Raw genomic sequence first — 18,701 nt, 5'->3', positions numbered from 1 at the left:
TCTTAAACATATAAAAAACATTAATTTTATGGTAGCTCTTTATTGGTATCCATAGAAGCTGATAAGGTGATTGCTTTCATGACATTGGTCAGTATACATAAAACTCTAATATAATTTTTCAATACAGGACTGGAACCGTATCTTGGAGGGCTTTGTATACACAGCTAAAGCTTTTACATGTCCTTATAGATTGTGTGGTACTGCTTAAGCAATTGAGCAAAGAGTAGTATGATTAAATTTGTCTTTAAGATTATGTGTCAACTATAGAAAGGATGAATTGGTGAGGGGTGAACTTAAGAGTTGGGAGTATAAGACAAATTTAGGAGAATACTGCCCATGGGAAAACTTACGCTACTTTTCTTTTTAAACAATCACATTTTACTCTCAAAACAACTGCAAGCAGTGAACATGATTTATGTCATTTTACAGAGAAGATCGGAGAAATCAAGTAAATTGCCTAAGATAACACAGCTCTAAATCTGGTATAACTGGAATTGGAAGCTAGGTGTCCCCTACCAAGGCTCAGTCTATTTCCATTATCCTAAAATGGCAATTAAGTGTTAGAGCTGGGTATAATTGTTAAAGTTCTTATCTGATTTGGTTAATTGAATGGCATTAAGAATAAGAACAGGTTTTGAGAGACAATAATGAGTTAGGTTTGGGGCTTGCTGGGTTTATTGAGGTCCCTGGAACACTTACATGAGTGATTAAGAGAGTTTAATGACTATGTTATTTTTAACGGTTTGCAGGGTTTTGGTGGAGCACCCCAGAGCTAGCCAAATCACTCCTATGCCTGAAGAGGCAAGAGAATAGAATGGTTTAGACATCCAGAAGGCCTTATAGCTTTAGGGAAAGATGTCCAATCAGAACATCTGAAGGTCGTGTCCTTCAGCAGGGGACCACAACCACCAACCAACACTTTGCAAAATGAAGTATGTAAAATTCTTAGTGAGCCTTGGGGGAAACTAGAGAATAAACGCCCAGATCTCTCTCTTTGTCTTACTCTATTATCTCTTGATGTTGCTCTCATAGGTCAAAACAGCCCACACTCAGAGGACATGGGGCTTGATTAACATAACCTATAAGGGTCAGGGTAGAGACAGGACCTGGAGAGAACATGGAGACTACCACGTGTCAGGCAGGATGTTGAGCTTGATTCACACAAGTGGTAATCTGCAGTGGACAACTGAATATATAAGTCAGGAGTTTACAAATGAGGGAGATATAGATATTGAAGTCATAAGTTAGCCCTGGCACAGCATTTCTTGGAGTATGTTATGAGAAACTCTAGTTCTATGATATTATTTGTTAAAAAGTGTTTTCATGACAAAATAACTTTTGGGCAGCTTAATATGTTGTAGTTTTTCTTTTGCATTCACAATGCACACACACATATATCAAAGGATCCAAAAATTCTGTATATTAAGGAAATCTGTTTAACTTTTTTAAACCCAGTGTTCCCATGTTTGTTTGTTTAATCACAGAAATATTTCTGTTTCTGATAATACTCATCAATATCCTAAGGAGCAAATGATCTCAAAAGCACTGTCGTACAAAGGTTGGCTTCAAATATAACTAAAGAGTAGGTCAGCCATGAATCTGAAGCTGTCTAGAACACAGCATAGACCCAAGAAAGGAAATGTAGAACACATTGATTTAGTCAACATTCTCCAGAGAAACAAAACCAATAGGAGATATCTATCTGACTATCTGTCTATTGAGAAAATATTGTTTATTTTAAAAGATTGACTGATGCAGCTGCAGGGGCTAGTAAGTCAAAAATCTGAAGGGCATGCAGGCAGGCTGAAGACCCAGGGAATAGTTTATTTTGCAGTCTTGAGTCTGAAGGCAGTCTGAAAGAAGACTTCCTTCCTCCTTGGGGAACTTCAGTCTTTTCTCTTTAAGTCCTTCAGCTGATTAGACAAGGCCCATCCCACATTACAGAGGGTAATCTGCTTTATTCAAAGTCTACGACTTAAATGTGAATTACATCTAAAAACTACCTTCTTAGAAACATCTAGACTTATCTTTGATGAAATAAGTGTTACCAAAGCCTAGCCGAATTGATGCATAAATTTATCACAAATGTCATTAGAATACAAACTGACAAAGCCAAGGATGAGAGAATATGAAAGAGAAAAGGATGTAAGAGGCCCCAGTGCTCCAGAGAGATGGATAACACAAAGATTGACCAGGAAAAGTTAGATTTGTCAAATAGAAAATTATGCTCATCTACTCTTGACTCTAAATTTTGTCTCTGCTACATATAAATGAGGATGCAGTAGTCATGAGTTTGAACTAAAGGGTTAACTGTAAGATTTTTATTAGTTCCCTTAATCTCTGAAAGACTGGGTTTCCTCATCTGCCAGATGATATTTACTAGTAGGATTTGGTAGTGCTTTTGGAAGAAAAAACAATTTTGGAGAGAAAGCTGTGATGGGGGAGGCTTGGGGAACTAGATTAAGAATGGGACCTTTAGAATATTTTGTTTAGGGTCATATGATATTGACTATTTGAGAGATTTCAATAAAGATCTAAACATATCTTCAATTTTTTTCTTCGAATTTTAGACTTTTGTTTTTTATTTTTTTAATTGAAACACTGTACTAGGGCTTGGCCTGAGGTAATATAGGTATATTTGAGTTAATATGTTAGAACAAGTATAATTCAACTTAGTGTCATGGAAAAGTAGGTAAGTATTAATAACTGTTGAATAAATTTTCTTAAAAGACACAAAAACTAATAGGTGGCAAAGCATCCCCCCCAAAAAAGGAAAATGAAAAGGGTAAGAAATGATAGTTCCCCATGAATTATGAGCTATAAATACATTTTAGTAGACAAGAAACTTGTATCTCTAAACTTACAACTTTCTTCTTTTGTTATATTGGTTTTGATTTCTTGTTATCGATTAGTAAAAAGACCTTTTGTGAAAACAATTAACTTTTTCTCACTGTTGTATCCATAAGAGGAAGTAGTTTTGTTTTTCTTACCCTCTACATCTGCCAAGATAGCTAGGGGCATCTGTCTGTCTTGACTGTTCAGTAGTAACAGATATTTACTCTGAAGACCAAGAATGTTCCCCATGATGTGGGAAACAGGAAAAGGGCCTTCTGTTCAGGTCAGGGCCAGTTTCCTGCCTCAAGCCCTTTCCTAACTGTTAACGCTAGTATAAAAGAAATGTTTCTTCACCTGCATTTTGACCTGTAAAAGACCAAAGAAGAAGTCAAGGATGACACAGTTTGTGAATTTGAGCGAATTTGATCTAATTGCTTTCTTATTATGGAATTCTGAAACTTTTCTGTGTCAGCACATTTTCTCATAAAACATTTTATAGAAAAGAATGTTTCCTCCAATGTTCTTGCTTACAAGTACCAATTTTTCCTTATAAAACATTTGTTTGCTATCTGGTCTGTTCGACATAAATATTTCTTCCTACTGTACCAGTTTGTTACAATTCCAAATGGCATCACCCTTCCCCTCTCTAGAATGAGTGAGAAAAGTGGCTGCATCTTCAAGACCAAGTGTATTTTACATAGATGGAGTAAAGAGTCTTAGAAATTGCTCATTTAATAAAGGATAAGGAATGCTGTAATCCCAACATGTTGGAAGGCCAGGGTGGGTGGATCGCTTCAGCTCTGGAGTTAGAGACCAGCCTGGGCAACATGGTGAAACCCCATCTCTACAAAAAATACAAAAATTAGCTGGGCATGGTGGTGTATGCCTGTAGTCCCAGCTACTCAGTAGGATGAGGTGGGAGGATCACTTGAACCTGGGAAACAGAGGTTGCAGTGAGCCGAGATCCTATGACTGCACTCTAGCCTGGGTAACAAAGTGAGGCCCCGTCTCAAAAAAAAGAAAAAAAAAAGGCTGCTTCAATTAAATGAGAATTTTATATTAAAAAGTTTTTAATTTACTAGAATAAATTTTATATTAAGAAGTAGAAGACGTAATGTGTTACTAGTTTGTTTTAATCCATAAAAGATGGTAAAATGTATGTAGTGTATCAGTTCAAATAAGCCTGAATTCAGCATATTCAAATGATTACAACTTAAAAAGTTGTAGTCTTTACATGGGCACTTGCTTCTATTTTAAGAACTGATATCCATTAGGCATAATTTTAAAAATTGAAAGGCTTCATTTGAAAATCAGACTTATACATGTGTTCCATATACTAGTAATTTTTTATTTTAAAGTCAAATCATATTTTAAAATAGCTATTGGGTCTTACTAATTTATTTAATAAATCAAGTCCAAAACTGTTATAAAAATAGCAGTATCTTTGAAATACTACTTTAAGGAAATGTATGTTTTGCTTTTGAGTTGCAACCAACTTTTTCTTGTACTGATAATTTAGTCATGAAAAGAAAAAGCTCAATTTTCTAATGTTTCTAGGCATCTTTGACATTTTAAATGTAATGAAATATTCTTGCAATCCATTTCCAATTACAGAAAAATGTAGAAAAACATATAGATAAAATATGGAAAAAGTAAATTTATGTAAATAACATGATATTGTAAATGAAAAGTTGTTAGAAAAGAAACTTATATTTATGTTTTCTTTACTATTTCTACAAGACACTTTGGGAAAGCTTACAATAAAACATCTTGAGTAAGCAGTGATTCTGCATAAAAATTTTAAAGAGTTTTCAAGAATTTCCAAATGTCAGCAACACCAAGTAAACAAACAAAAGCAATTGTAATTTATGGAGTTATCTAAATAGACAAGTGCATGTGAATTGAGCTTCTTCTCTGAGTCCAAGTCAATAAACTTTGAGCATTTGCCTTCTGAAATGCAAAAGCACTGAGTGGAAAAATAAAATATAGCATCTCCCTTTCCTTCTCCCATCTTGCTCCTCTTTCCTTCTCTCTGTTTCTCTAACACACACACACACACACACACACATATACACACACACACACACACACAGTGGTTGCCTTTTTTGTTTCACAGAAAGTGAGAAAGAACAGATGTGGCACCCCTCAGCTATATAAACACAACCCATTTTAAATAAATGCAATCACTCATGTAAAAAGCTTTACCATTTTCAAAAGGTATGGGAGGAATCTACCTTATCCATTTTAAATGCTAAGTTTAATTAATTTGAAATGTATTAAATAATCTTGCTCATTGCATTTCCTTTTGCATACTAAATTCAGAAACAGGGAAAAAAATCATGAAGTCAAAGAACTTTTGTTGTGAGACAGCTGAAAGGTAAGTTTGGCATTGATGAGATAAAAGGTGGCACTTCTTTTCTGCCCATGACTCAATCAGTTTGAAAGTTTTTCAGAGAGTATATCTATCTCAAGTTTCATTATCCATGTTGCAGGACAGAAACAGGGTTTGTGATCATCTTTAAATTTAAATATTTGTTCTGTCACCTACATCAGCATTCCCCAACCTTTTTGGCACCAGGAACCTGGTTCCTGGAAGACAGTTTTCCCATGGACGGGGTGAGGGGAGGGATGGTTTCAGGATGAAACTGTTCCACTTCAGATCATCAGGCATTAGATTCTCATAAGGAGTGCACAACCTGGATCCCTCGCATGTGCAGCTCACAAGAAGGTTTACTCTCCTATGAGAATCTAATGCAACTGCTGATCTGACAGGAGGCGAAACTCAGGCAGCAATGCTCATGTGCACTCTGCTCACCTCCTGCTGTGCACCCCAGTTCCTAACATGGCACTGACCAATACTGGCTTGCAGCACAGGGTTTGGGGACCCCTGACTTATATGACCCGTGAAGTTGGCCACGTTAGTCATCTTTCCTGAACCCATTTCCTCATAGGTTATAAGATGTGTAGACTTTTACCTGAGAATGAAGTATATTCTAATGCATATAAGATCATGCGCTTTATTCTATAAATCTTATCATCTTGAAATTACTGCAGTTCCAACCCAAACTAAAACGTATTTTTTTTACCTTGTTTGACCATATAAAATAAAGTGATTATTAAAATCCTTTCATCACACCTTTTTGAAGCTTAAAGGAAAAAATGTAGTAAGACATCTTTTTTTTTTTTTTAACATTTTTCCATCAGTTATTGCGATACAGGTGGTATTTGGTTACATGAGTAAATTCTTTAGTGGTGATTTGTGAGATTTTGGTGTGCCCATCACCCAAGAAGTATACACTGCACCGTATTTGTAGTCTTTAATCCCTCGTCCCCCTCCCACTCTTCCCCCAAGTCTGCAAATTTCATTGTATCATTCTTATGTCTTTGTGTCCTTGTAGCTCAGCTCCCACATATCAGTGAGAACACAGGATGCTTGGTTTTCCATTCCTGAGTTACTTCACTTAGAATAATTGTCTCCAGTCTCATCCAGGTCACTGCAAATGCTGTTAATTCATTCATTTTTATGGCTGAGTAGTATTCCATTATACATACACACACACACACACACACACACACACACACACACACACGATACTTTCTTTATCTACTCATTGAGTGATGGGCATTTGGGTTGGTTTCACGATTTTGTAATTGTGAATTGTGCTTCTATAAACATGCGTCTTCAAATACCTTTTTCAAATAATGGCTTCTTTACCTTTGGGTAGATACTCAGTAGTGGGATTGCTGGATCAAATGGTAGTTCTATTTTTGGTTCTTTAAAGAACCTCCACACTATTTTCCATAGTGGTTGTACTAGTTTACATCGCCACCAGCAGTGTAAAAGTGTTCCCCAATCACCACATACATGCCAAAATCTACTGTTTTTTGATTTTTGTTTTTTATTATGGCCATTCTTGAGGGGGGAAGGTAGTATCGCATTGTGGTTTTGATTTGCATTTCCTTGATCATTAGTGATGCTGAGCATTTTTTCATATTTTTGTTGGCCATTTATATATCTTCTTTTGAGAATTGTCTATTCTTGTCCATAGTCCACTTTTTGATGAGATTGTCTGTTTTTTTTTTTTTTTTTTCTTACTGTCTTGTTTGAGTTTCTTGTAGATTCTGGATATTAGTCCTTTGTCAGATGAATCGATTGTGAAGATTTTCCCCGACTCTGTGGGTTGTCTGTTTACTCTGCCAGTTATTCCTTTTGCTGTGCAAAAGCTCTTTAATTTAATTAGGTCCCAGCTATTTATCTTTGTTTATATTGCATTTACTTTTGTGTTAATGGTCCTGAAAACCTTGCCTAAGTCACTCTCTAGAAGGGTTTTTCCAATGTTTTCTTCTAGAATTTTTATAGTTTCAGGTATTAGGTTTAAGTCCTTTATCCATCTTGAGTTGATTTCTGTATAAGGTGAGAGATGAGGATCCAGTTTCATTCTCCTACATGTGGCTAGCTAATTATCCCAGCATCATTTGTTGAAAAGGGTGTCCTTTCCCCACTTTATGTTTTTGTTTGCTTTGTTGAAGATCGGTTGGCTGTAAGTATTTGGGTTTATTTCTGGGTTCTCTATTTTGTTCCATTAATCTATGTGCCTATTTTTATAACAGTACCATGCTGTTTTGGTGACCATGGCCTCATAGTATAGTTCGAAATCAGGTAGTATGATGGCTCCAGATTTGTTCTTTTTGCTTAGTCTTGCTTTGGCTATATGGGCTCTTTTATGGTTCCATATGAATTTTAGAATTGTTTTTTCCAACTCTGAAGAATTATGGTGGTATTTTGATGGGGATTGCATTGAATTTGCAGATTGCTTTTGGCAGTATGGTCATTTTCCCAATATTGATTATACCCATCCATGAGTGTGGGATGTGTTTCCATTTGTTTGTGTTGTCTATGATTGCTTTCAGCAGTGTTTTGTAGTTTTCCTTGTATAGGTCTTTTGACTCCTTGTTTAGGCACATTCCTATTTTATGTTTTTTTGCAGCTATTGTAAAAGGAATTGAGTTCTTGATTTAATTTCTGCTTGGTTGGCTTGGTTGCTGTTGATGTACAGAAGAACTGTTGATTTGTGTACATTAATCTTGTATCTGGAAACTTTGCTGAATTCTTTTATCAGTTCTAGGAGCTTTCTGGAGGAGTCTTTAGGTTTTTCAAGGTAAATGATCATATTGTCAGCAAATTGTGACAGTTTGACTTCCTCTTTACCTATTCGAATGCCCTTTCTTTCTTTCTCTTGTCTAATTGCTCTGGCTAGGACTTCTAGTACTATGTTGAAGATAAGTGGTGAGAGTGGACATCCTTGTCTTGTTCCAGCTCTCAGAGGAATGCTTACAACTTTTACCCATTCAATATACGTTGGCTGTGGGTTTTTCATGGAAAGCTTTTATTATATTAAGGTATGTCCCTCATATGCTGATTTTGCTGAAAGTTTCAATCACAAAGTGATGCTGGATTTTGTCTAATGCTTTTTCTGCATCAATTGAGATGATCATATGATTTTTGTTTTTAATTCTATTTATGTGGTGTATTGAATTTATTGACTTGTGTATGTTAAACCATACCTTCATCCCTGGTATGAAACCCACTTGATCATGGTGGATTGTCTTTTTGATATGTTGTTGGATTTGGTTAGCTAGTATTTTGTTAAGGATTTTAACATCTATGTTCATCAAGGATATTGGTCTGTAGTTTTCGTTTTTGGTTATGTCCTTTCCTGGTTTTGGTATTCAGGTAATATTGGCTTCCTAAAATGAATTGGGGAGAATTCCATATTTCTCTATCTTGTGGAATAGTGTCAAAAGTATTGGCACCAATTCTTCTTAGAATGTCTGCTAGAATTCTGTGAATCCATCTGGTCCTGAACTTTTTTTGTTGGTAATTTTTAAATTACCATTTCAGTCTTGCTTCTTGTTACTGGTCTGCTCAGGGTATCCAGTTCTTCCTGATTTAAACTAGGAGGGATGTATTTTTCTAGGAATTTATCCATCTCTTCTAGGTTTTTAGTTTATATGGGTAAAGGTGTTCATAATAGCCTTGAGTGATCTTTTTCATTTCAGTGGTGTCAATTGTAATGTCTCCTGTTTCATTTCTTAGTGAAGTTATTTGTATTTTCTGTCTTCTCTTCTTGGTTAATCTTGCTAATTTTATTTACCTTTTCAAAGTACCAGCTTTTTGTTTCTTTTATCTTTTGTATTTTGTTTTGTTGTTTTTTCAATTTTATTCAGTTCTGCTCTGATTTTGGTTATTTCTTTCTTCTGCGGGGTTTGGTTTGGTTTGTTCTTGTTTCTCTAGCTCTGTGAGGTGTGACCTTAGAAGTCAGTTTTTGCTTTTTTAGTCTTTTTGATGTAGGCATTTAGGGCTATGAACTTTCCTCTTAGCACTGCCTTTGCTGTATCCCAGAGGTTTTGGTAGGTTGGTTATTATTGTCATTCAGTTCAAATATTTTTTAAATTTCCTTCTTGATTTTGTTTTTGACCCAGTGCTCATTTGGGAGCAGGTTATTTAATTTCCATGTATTTGCATGGTTTTGAAGATTCCTGTTGGAGTTGATTTCCAGTTTTATTCCACTGTGATCTGAGAGAGTGCTTGATGTAATTTCAATTTTCTTAAATGTATTGGGGCTCATTTTATGGCCTACTATATGATCTATCCTGGTGAAAGTTTCACGTGCTATTGAATATTATGTGTATTCTGTGGTTGTTGGTTGAAATGTTCTGTATATATCTGTTAAGTCCGGTTGTTCCAAGATATAGTTTAAATACATTGTTTCTTTGTTGGCTTTCTGTCTTGATGACCAGTTTAGTGCTGTCAGTGGAGTATTATAGTCCCCCACTATTTTTGTGTTGCTGTCTATCTAATTTCTTAGGTATGTTAGTAATTGTTTTACAACTTTGGGAGCTCCAGTATTAGATGCATATATATTTAGGATTGCAATATTTTCCTGTTGGACAAGACCTTTTACCATTATATAATCTCCTTCTTTGTCTCTTTTTACTGCTGTTGGTTTAAGGTTTGTCTTGTCTGATATAAGAATAGCTACCTCTGCTCGCTTTTGGTGTCCATTTGCATGAAATGCCTTTTCCTTAAAGTTTATGTGAGTCCTTTGGTCTTAGGTGAGTCTCCTGAAGGCAGCAGACAGTTGGTTGGTGATTTCTTATCCATTCTGTGGTTCTATATCTTTTAAGTGGAGCATTTAGGCCATTTACATTCAATGTTAGTATTGAACTGTGAGGCCCCATTGCATTCCCTGTGCTCTTCGTTGCCTATGTACTTTGTTTTGTTTTTGTTTTTGTTTTTGCTTTTTAACTTCTATTTTGTCTTATAGGGCCTATATGATTTATGCTTTAAAGAGGTTCTATTTTGATGTGTTCCCAGGATTTGTTTGAATATTTGGAGCTCCTTTTAGCAGTTCTTGTAGTGGTGGCTTGGTATTCACAAATTCTCTCAGTATTTGTTTGTCTGAAAAAGACTATCTTTCCTTCATATATGATGCTTAGTTTCACGGGATACAAAATTCTTGCTGATGATTGTTTTGTTTGAGGAGGCTGAAGATAGGGCCCCAATCCCTTCTGGCTTGTAGGGTTTCTGCTCAGAAATCTGTTGTTAATCTGATAGGTTTTTCTTCAGAGGTTACCTGGTGCTTCTGTCTCATGGCTCTTAATATTGTTTCCTTCATCTTAACTTCTGATAAGCTGATGACAATGTGCCTGGGTAATGATCTTTTTGCAATGAAGTTCCCAGTTCTTTGTGCTTCTTGTATTTGGATGTCTAGGTCTCTAGCAAGGCTGGGGTAGTTTTCCTTGATTATTCCCCCAAATATGTTTTACAAGATTTCAGAATTCTCTTATTCCTCAGGAAAACCGATTATTCTTAAGTTTGGTCATTTTACATAATCCCAGACTTCTTGGAGGCTTTGTTCATATTTTCTTATTCACTGTTCTTTGTCTTTGTTGGATTGGGTTAGTTCAAATACCTTGTTTTAGAGCTCTGAATTTCTTTATTTAATTGTTCAGTTCTGTTGCTGAGACGTCCCAGAGCATTTCACATTTCTAAAAGTGTGTCCAAAGTTTCCTGAATTGTTGAATTTTTTTAAAGTGATCTATTTCCTTGAATATTTCTCCCTTCACTTCCTGTATCGTTTGTTGAATTTCTTTGCACTGGGCTTTGCCTTCCTCTAGTGCCTCCCTGATTAGCTTAATAACTAACCTCCTGAATTCTTTTTCAGGTAAATCAGGGATTTCTTCTTGGTTTGGATCTTTGCTGGTGAACTAGTATGATTTTTGGGGGGTGTTGAGAAGCCTTGTTTTGTCATATTACCAGGGTTGGTTTTCTGGTTCCTTCTCATTTGGGTAGGCTCTGTCAGAGTGAAGGTCTAGGGCTGAGGGCTGTTGTTCAGATTCTTTTGTCCCATGTGGTGTTCTCTTGATGTAGTACTCTCCCCCTTTTCCTATGGATGTGGCTTCCTGTCAGCCGAACTACAGTGTTTGTGGTCTGTCTTCTGGGTTTAGCCATCCAGTGAGTCTACCCGGCTCTGGGCTGATACTGGGGTTGTCTGCACAGAATCCTGTTATGTGAACCATCTATGAGTCTCTCAGCCATGAATACCAGTGCCTGTTCTGGTGGAGGTGGCAGGGGAGTGCAATGGACTCTGAGAGTTCTTAGCTTTTGTGGTTTAATGCTCTATTTTTGTGCTGGTTGGCCTCCTGCTGGGAGGTGGCCGTTTCCACAGAGCATCAGCTGCAGTTTTATGGAGAGGGACCAGTAGTGGGTGGGGCCCTAGAACTCCCAAGATAATATGCCCTTTGTCTTCTGCTACCTGGGTGGGTAGGGAAGAACCATCAAGTAGGGGCAGGGCTAGGCATGTCTGGGCTCAGACTCTCCTTGAGTGGGCTTGCTGCAGCTGCTGTGGGGGATGGGGGTGAGATTCCCAGGTCACTGGAGTTGTGTATGTAGGAGTATTATGGCTGCCTCTGCTGAGTCATGCAGATTGACAGGGAAGTTGGGAAAAGCCGGCAGTCGCAGGCCTGACCCAGTTCCCAAGCTAACCAAGGGGCTGGTCTCACTCCCACCGTGTCCCCTGCCAATAGCCCAAGTCTGTTTCCAGGTGGAGGGCGAGATGGGCTTGAAAACTTGCCTCAGGCTACCCAACTCCCAGCTGCAAAAGAAAAGGGCTTGGTTCTCCCTCCACCTGTGGAGTCTGCACACCAGATTTGTAGCCTCCCCTGAGTTCTGGCCAGGAGGCTTCCCACTCCATTCAAATTGTTACGAAGTTCAGCTAGAGATTTTCTCCTCCCTGTGGTTTTACCCCCTGCTCCTCTGGCCACCCTCCTGAGGCATCCATGTGGTACCAGGGAGGAATGGTCTGCTAGGGGACCCAATGAACTCCTAGGGTCTTTCTGCTGCTTCTTCTGCCCCTGTATTTTGCTCAACTCTCTAAATTGGCTCAGCTCCAGATGAAGTCGGAAACTTCTCCCACAAACAGCCCATCAGTTTCTAAAGTGGGGGTGTGTGTTTGGGAGAGGAGGGTCTCCCTTTCCCCCTTCCACATTTGAGGCACTATTGGTATTTGAGGTGTCTCCCAGGGCCTGCAGAAGCAGTCTGCTTCCTTCAGAGGGTCTGTGGGTCCTCTTAGGATTGCTGCTTTGTTCTTGCAGTTGATCTGGAGCTAACATTCACAACGGCCTTTTTTTTTTTTTTTTTTTTTGAAACTGATCTCACTCTGTGGCCCAGACTAGAGTGCAGTGGCCACAATCTTGGGTCACTGCCTGTAGTATGGTATCTTGAGGAAGTTTGAATTTAAACAGATAAGACCTAGAGTCCTTTACAACATTTACTTCATGAATGATATAGTATCACTGAGTTCTCAACTGTATCTACAAGACATGAGCTATGACTGTACCTCAGTTCCTTTCTGGCATTTATAATAACACATGCTATCCACAGTTCATGCCAGGCCCCACAGGCCCTTTTAGACTCAGTCTGAGGTTACATCCCCAGGAGTAGCTTTCCACTCCACTCAGCTGTGAGGAGTTGCATGTCTCTCTTGATTCCCACATGCTTCACGTCCACTGTTTCTCAAAGTCCTTATTGTAATTATGAACTTTCTTACTGCTTTCACACCTAGTATTACTGGAAGGAGGTTTTTAAAACTCCAAACACTAGCAAAGGGTTTTGGCATAAGACTAGATAAGCATTTGTTGATTTATGTGAATAAATTGTATGACTAAAGGTCTCGGGTAGTTGCTGGAAAGTGCTGTAGAATTGCTACTTGTTAGTTGTTTGTTGTTAATAGTTAATAATGAGAAGAGCAGACTTCTGAGAATAATTCAGCTATGACTAAAGAAAAGTCAAGGCAAAAAAAAAAAAAAAAAAGGATTCAGAGCCTGAAAGACCAGCTTAGTTATGCCACATCACTCAAGTGAAGTCCTTAATTTAAAAAGCTTTTCTGTTATAGCAACCTAATTACAATGTGAAGGGAGGTACTCTTACCATGTTTCTATAAAGTTGCATGCCTTCCAGAGTCCCAAATAAAATTCCAAGGAAATTTTTGGAAAAAAAAAATGAAGAATATTTGTTCTGAAGTATTTTTTTCCCTAAGTCTTCTCCCTTTCAATTTGATCACAAAATCCAACGAGACACTTGACACCACCTAGCAACAGCCAAAGATTTTCTTAAACCTTCACTCAGAATTGTGTAACTTCTCTGCTTAAACCTCTCAGTGGCTTCCTATGTTACTCACAGGGAAATGGAAAATTCATACTGGTAACAAGATTCTAGGAGATCTGCCCCACTACATCTCGGCTGAAGCACTCAGCACTCCCCTACTGAGTCCTCAACTCTGGCCTCACTGGCTCTTCTTTGAATTAATCTAGCCTGCTCTGATTTCAGGGTCTCTGCAGACATTTTTCCTCTGCTGAAAAGTCTTCTCGCTAATAGTCCAAAGCTCTTCCACTTGTTTTCAATAATCTTTCCAATTGCCCATTTAGAAAGGTTTACCCCGATCCACCTTTAAAAAAACCAAGCCACCTCCTATGCTCTCAGGTTTTAATTCTCAAAACAAAGTTCTCTTTTTTTTCTAATCTTTATCATCACCTGTCCAAAAAATTTATATATATAAAATATGTATATGTATATATGTATATAGCATATACATATGTATTCATTTTAAGCCTCTAAAATGGACTTTTCTCTTGCTTTAAACAATTTTAAGCCATATCAAAACCAGACAACACACCATAGATATTTGCAACTCTTTTTAGGTTACCTATTCCCAGAAAAATTAGAAAATAAATGCAAAATTATGCATATTTCACTTGGTAAATAAGGAGTAAACAGGTGAAAGGGGACTCAAACATATTCTACTCATTTCTCTGACTTTTATGGTTGAAGACAGAAGATACAGCATTCGTCTATAGTTGCATAAGATAATGACTACTAATTACAGCAAAATAGAGACTTGAATCCACCTCATTGCAGTACAGTACCCTTCATAACATGTTTCTGTCTTGCTTATGGGTATTTTTTCCCTTTAATTTCTCAATAAAAAATATTCTACACATACCACCCCTGGATATAGAAAAATAAGAATAAAGTTGTATTTACTCAAAAAGATCAGTAAATGTCACACCTAAAAAAATTACCTAAAAAGATTATATGTGGTCAGATTTTTATTATTTGTAAAATCTAGTAGAACTTGTCATTATTATCGTTATTTTTCTACATCTACTCTGTTTCAGGCATTTTAGCCCAGTTATCTGCATTTCTCACAAGTAAGCAAGGTAGATTTTATTAGCTCCACTTTTCAAATGAGGAAAATGAAATTCGGTGTGCTATAGCACATTTTTCAAGGTCACACAACTAGGAAGAGTCATGGACAGAATTCAGACCATTGTCATCAATGCCAGCACCTGTGCTTTCTGTCGTGCTCCACACCCCTCTGTAGATAACAATGGGACAACTCTAATAATCACTCGTGTAATTGAACTTATCTTAAGCTTATGTAAAATTTTCCACGGTCATATTGTGAGCTGGGTTCCAGGCCAATCCCTACCACTCTAAGAAAACAAGGTGACAGTGATGAGATATGTTGGAATGTGTTGTTCTTAAAGAAACAAGTTCTTATTTACTTAACTGGAACCAGGAATACATCAATTCTGGCCAGAGTGTTAGAATAAAAGCACGCATCTGACACACAGAATTAGGAGAATCTCTACACTAGAAGGGCAAAGAGGGGAGAAACAAGACATAAGACAAAAATAAAACATTTTGCATTTGTTTCCTCGTGAAACCAGCATCTTAGAAAGTTTTACAATTGTAATTAAGTATTGTGTTATTGTCTGGCTTTGAGATGGCATAAAAACATTTAAAAGCAAAAGAAAAGCCCATTGTGAGGGCTTAGAAAGTAAGAAGTAAGTCGTCTAATTTTTCTTTCATCTGATGTTAATTTATGCAGAAGCTAATAACATATTTGTGACTCAGAGCTTCTCATTGTAGGGAAGATTTCTCTCCCAACCACACTCTCTTGTAATCCCTGCCAGAATACAGCCATCATTTCAGGGCTTATTATACTTTTGTCAGGGAAAGGTAATATTCTGATACTTTCATATCCTATAGATATATTTAATTTTTAACCTTCTGAACATCGATGGGCTTAAATGCTCTAATTCTTCTCTAGCTGTTACAAACAAAACGGCAAACCAATAAGAAAGAGATGGAAGAGGGAACTTGTTATGTGTGTTCAAAGTCAGATAAACAGAAAGGGAAGAGTACTGTTGGCTGTTGAGGAAGAAAAAGTCAGGGGCAGGGAAGTTTTCATAAAAGAAACATGGGTTATTTTTATATCCAAGTAGGATATAATTAAATTGTTAAGTTTTTATAAATGAAAAATTTAATTCCATTACTGCCAAATCACCTATGGAACAGAGACTATAGTGCTTGAAGAAATGTAGAATCTTTAGAAGTTGACATTTTAAATGAAATTCACCATGAATAAAGTAAGTCTCATAAGGACAGCTTAAAGGTCTAATTCATAAAAATGTTATTAAAGGACATTATTTGTATCTGCTTTTTGTGGACTTCTGCTCTTATTCATGACTCTCACAGTGTATGACTGTAATCACAAGCAGAGTGTATAATGGGAGAATTAATTCAATTTGGACTAAGACAAGAATATTATATCACCACAATAAAATCCCAGCTATATTAATTTGAAGGGTAGAAATTGTTGCACAAGAGCAACAAATAGAAAAAGAAATGAATGCCTTCCATATTCCGGGTTCAAATATCTACTTTATTTGTGAAGTTCAGTGTAAGACTGACTAATTGGCACAAACTTTTTAATGAAATATTTATTCATTAACCTTATGGAATTTGGAGACTTGGATGCTGAGTTCTGATCTTATGGTGATTATGGCATTGGTGTTTAGCATGAACTTAGAAATGTTTACAAGTCATTTGTATTTTAATTAACCCCTTTTCTGATACATGACATCAGAGGTGATGCTTAGCAAATGCCTATTCAATTGTCTGGCATATACAATCATTTAGAGAAAATGTAAAATTCACTGCTACATAAAATTTCTCCCAGAGAAGCTGAAAGTAGTGATACTTGAAAGTATCTTTATTCAGAATTTTAAATATGATCTGCATGTTTAATATGCATAAATCTTTAGGAAAAGGAAAAGTGGAAATCAACTGGTTTATTTCTATCTGTGGAACTATCAAAATTTGACTTCTTGACTTTCTACTTCTGATTGGATGAGCTGTAATAGTATGCTGTAGACACGTTTAGACAAAGTGTGAATACCTTTTTCCCTGCGACATTAGATTATATCTAGAAGTCATGAAAGTGGTTCTTTAAAAATTATATGTCTAACATTGAAAGAAAATGTTGTCTTTGATCTTGTAGGTAAAAAAGCTCTATACCTAAGAGAATGTGTTAATGCCTATATTTAATAAGACGCAGTCATTAGTAGACACAATTTAAGGATTCATTGTAGAACTATATATTGAATTTCTTTAGCATAATAATGATCTTATAATAGTTCTGGATAATAGAAGTCTTTGAATGTACCTGTACCTGAGATGAGAGACAACTGACAAAGAGAAAGGCATTTCAAATATACGATAAATAGCACTAATTGAAGATAAAAATCAGTACATTTACAACATTAGCAACAGCTATTATTGCCTCAAATCTAAAACCACTGAACATTCAATTTAAACAACTATGTATTAGTACAGAACTTTGTTATTTGAAATGACTATGCTTACCAGAAAAGTGTCCAGGGATGTCCATCTGCTACGTTGCTATGCCTGGGCAGCACATGAATTCTCTGTCTTTGCCCCCTCAGACCAAGACGGTCTCAGATTTATGAAACAGGGTTCTTCCACGAAGTTTAGAAATACCACAAACAGTTTGATGTGGCATCCAGACTTACTGCAACATCTGGGTGCAAAGATTGAACAACCTTGTTGATACAACCACTCAGAAAGGACAGTGGAAGTTATGTCTTCACCACACTGCCAAACGCTTGTCATCAGGCTTAAATGCCTGTTGACAAGAGCCAGATATGAAACACAGCTATATCAAAATAGGTATCTTTTTAATGGCCTAATATATTATTTCTAATGAAATTGAATGTATTTAAAGAAAACAAAAATTAATTCTTTTAGTTTATCTGTAGTTTATTTTCCAAGAAATATATTTTAATTTTATATATCAATACTTTTAAGCACTAGATAAACAATTGTCTAGTTCAGAAAGTTCAAACTATCTTGTTTATTATTTGTAAACAGTATTAGCAGTCTACAATGTTAAGCATTTTCTGTGAGCCAGGCACTTTACAGAGTGTTTTGTAAACATTAACTTTGAGGGAGGTACTATTATTTGATAAATGAGGAAAACAAGGCTTAGTGGGATTAAACTACTTGCTCAGTAACAAAGCTAGCTGGAAGCAGAACTGACTTAACAAAAATCCTTCATTTCAACCTTGGTTTTGCTTTCATACTAAATTTCCCTAAAGCAAATATTTTAAATTTCTTCTCTAGAAAAAGAAGGGGAAAAGAAGAAGGCTGAGAAGAAAGTTACTCCTGAAACAAAAAAGAAAGGTAAGAAATTTAAAAACCGTGTACCACATAAATCAATTAGTGTCCATGCTTAATACTACTGGTAAATCTATTATTCTCTAGGAAAGAAATTCCCTTAATAAATACAGTGTCATTGTTATTAATGAACACTCTTAACATGTCTAAATATTCCAAATAAAATTAAAATTGTCAATTTTTTAAAAAGGAATTCAAGCCTAAACACTTTTTGAAAATTACTACTGTGATTATTTTTTTCTTTCTTAAGAGCAGTTGCTTAATTCTCTCTGATTCACTACTTAACTATATATGTGAATATGACAGTTACTATTTAAATAATTCAGTTTAATTTTAAAAGCCCACCAAAAGATCAAGTCATTTTATGTAGAGGGCAGAAAATATTTGAATACTTGATTGGTTTGTTTTACACACACAAACATACATATATATATATATGTGTGTGTACATATACGTTTTTTTAAATTGTTTTTTTCCAAATAATTCATCTGATGTCCTAAGTGAACTTTAGAGATTTCAGAAATTTTGACATGGTTCTGGTGACCTCATAGTTCAGAGAACATTCGACATATTCTTTTTAATATATGTTACGAAAGCTGTTAAATACCATAATTAATAATGCCATTTAATGTTTTTACTGTTATTAAATAATTTTTGCCTTTGGCAAAAAAAAAAAAATCCGTTTCCTGAAGAGAAATTATACCTAAGCCACTAGTGTGTTACGAAAGTGCTACCTTATTCATATTTGACATGACTTATG

At 36.2% G+C, this 18,701-nt stretch overlaps 1 protein-coding gene and 1 long non-coding RNA gene across 28 annotated transcripts in view; one reads left to right on the top strand and one right to left on the bottom strand.

The window, feature by feature from the left end:
- The window catches only part of LOC105465539 (uncharacterized), a 58,677-nt gene extending 41,361 nt beyond the window's left edge, over positions 1-17,316 (bottom strand). Inside the window, exon 1 of the long non-coding RNA XR_977605.3 lies at positions 17,111-17,316. This is a non-coding gene — a long non-coding RNA (uncharacterized lncRNA). The remainder of the gene's footprint in view (positions 1-17,110) is intronic.
- The window catches only part of LOC105465538 (triadin), a 408,157-nt gene that overhangs the window by 164,717 nt on the left and 224,739 nt on the right, over positions 1-18,701 (top strand). For all 27 annotated transcript variants that reach the window (XR_011623327.1, XR_011623326.1, XM_071096392.1 and 24 more), the window contains exon 11: positions 17,888-17,947. Coding sequence is in view for 25 of the 27 variants with exons in the window: in XM_071096392.1 (XP_070952493.1) it covers positions 17,888-17,947 (60 nt within the window). In the remaining 2 variants the exon portion in view is untranslated. The remainder of the gene's footprint in view (positions 1-17,887; positions 17,948-18,701) is intronic.

The sequence above is a fragment of the Macaca nemestrina genome, chromosome 5 (genome assembly GCF_043159975.1).
Source record: "Macaca nemestrina isolate mMacNem1 chromosome 5, mMacNem.hap1, whole genome shotgun sequence".
In the NCBI taxonomy this organism is placed as follows: Eukaryota; Metazoa; Chordata; class Mammalia; order Primates; family Cercopithecidae; genus Macaca; species Macaca nemestrina.
The sequence above is the reverse complement of the archived record's forward strand: the minus strand, read 5'-3'. Positions and strand labels throughout refer to the sequence as shown.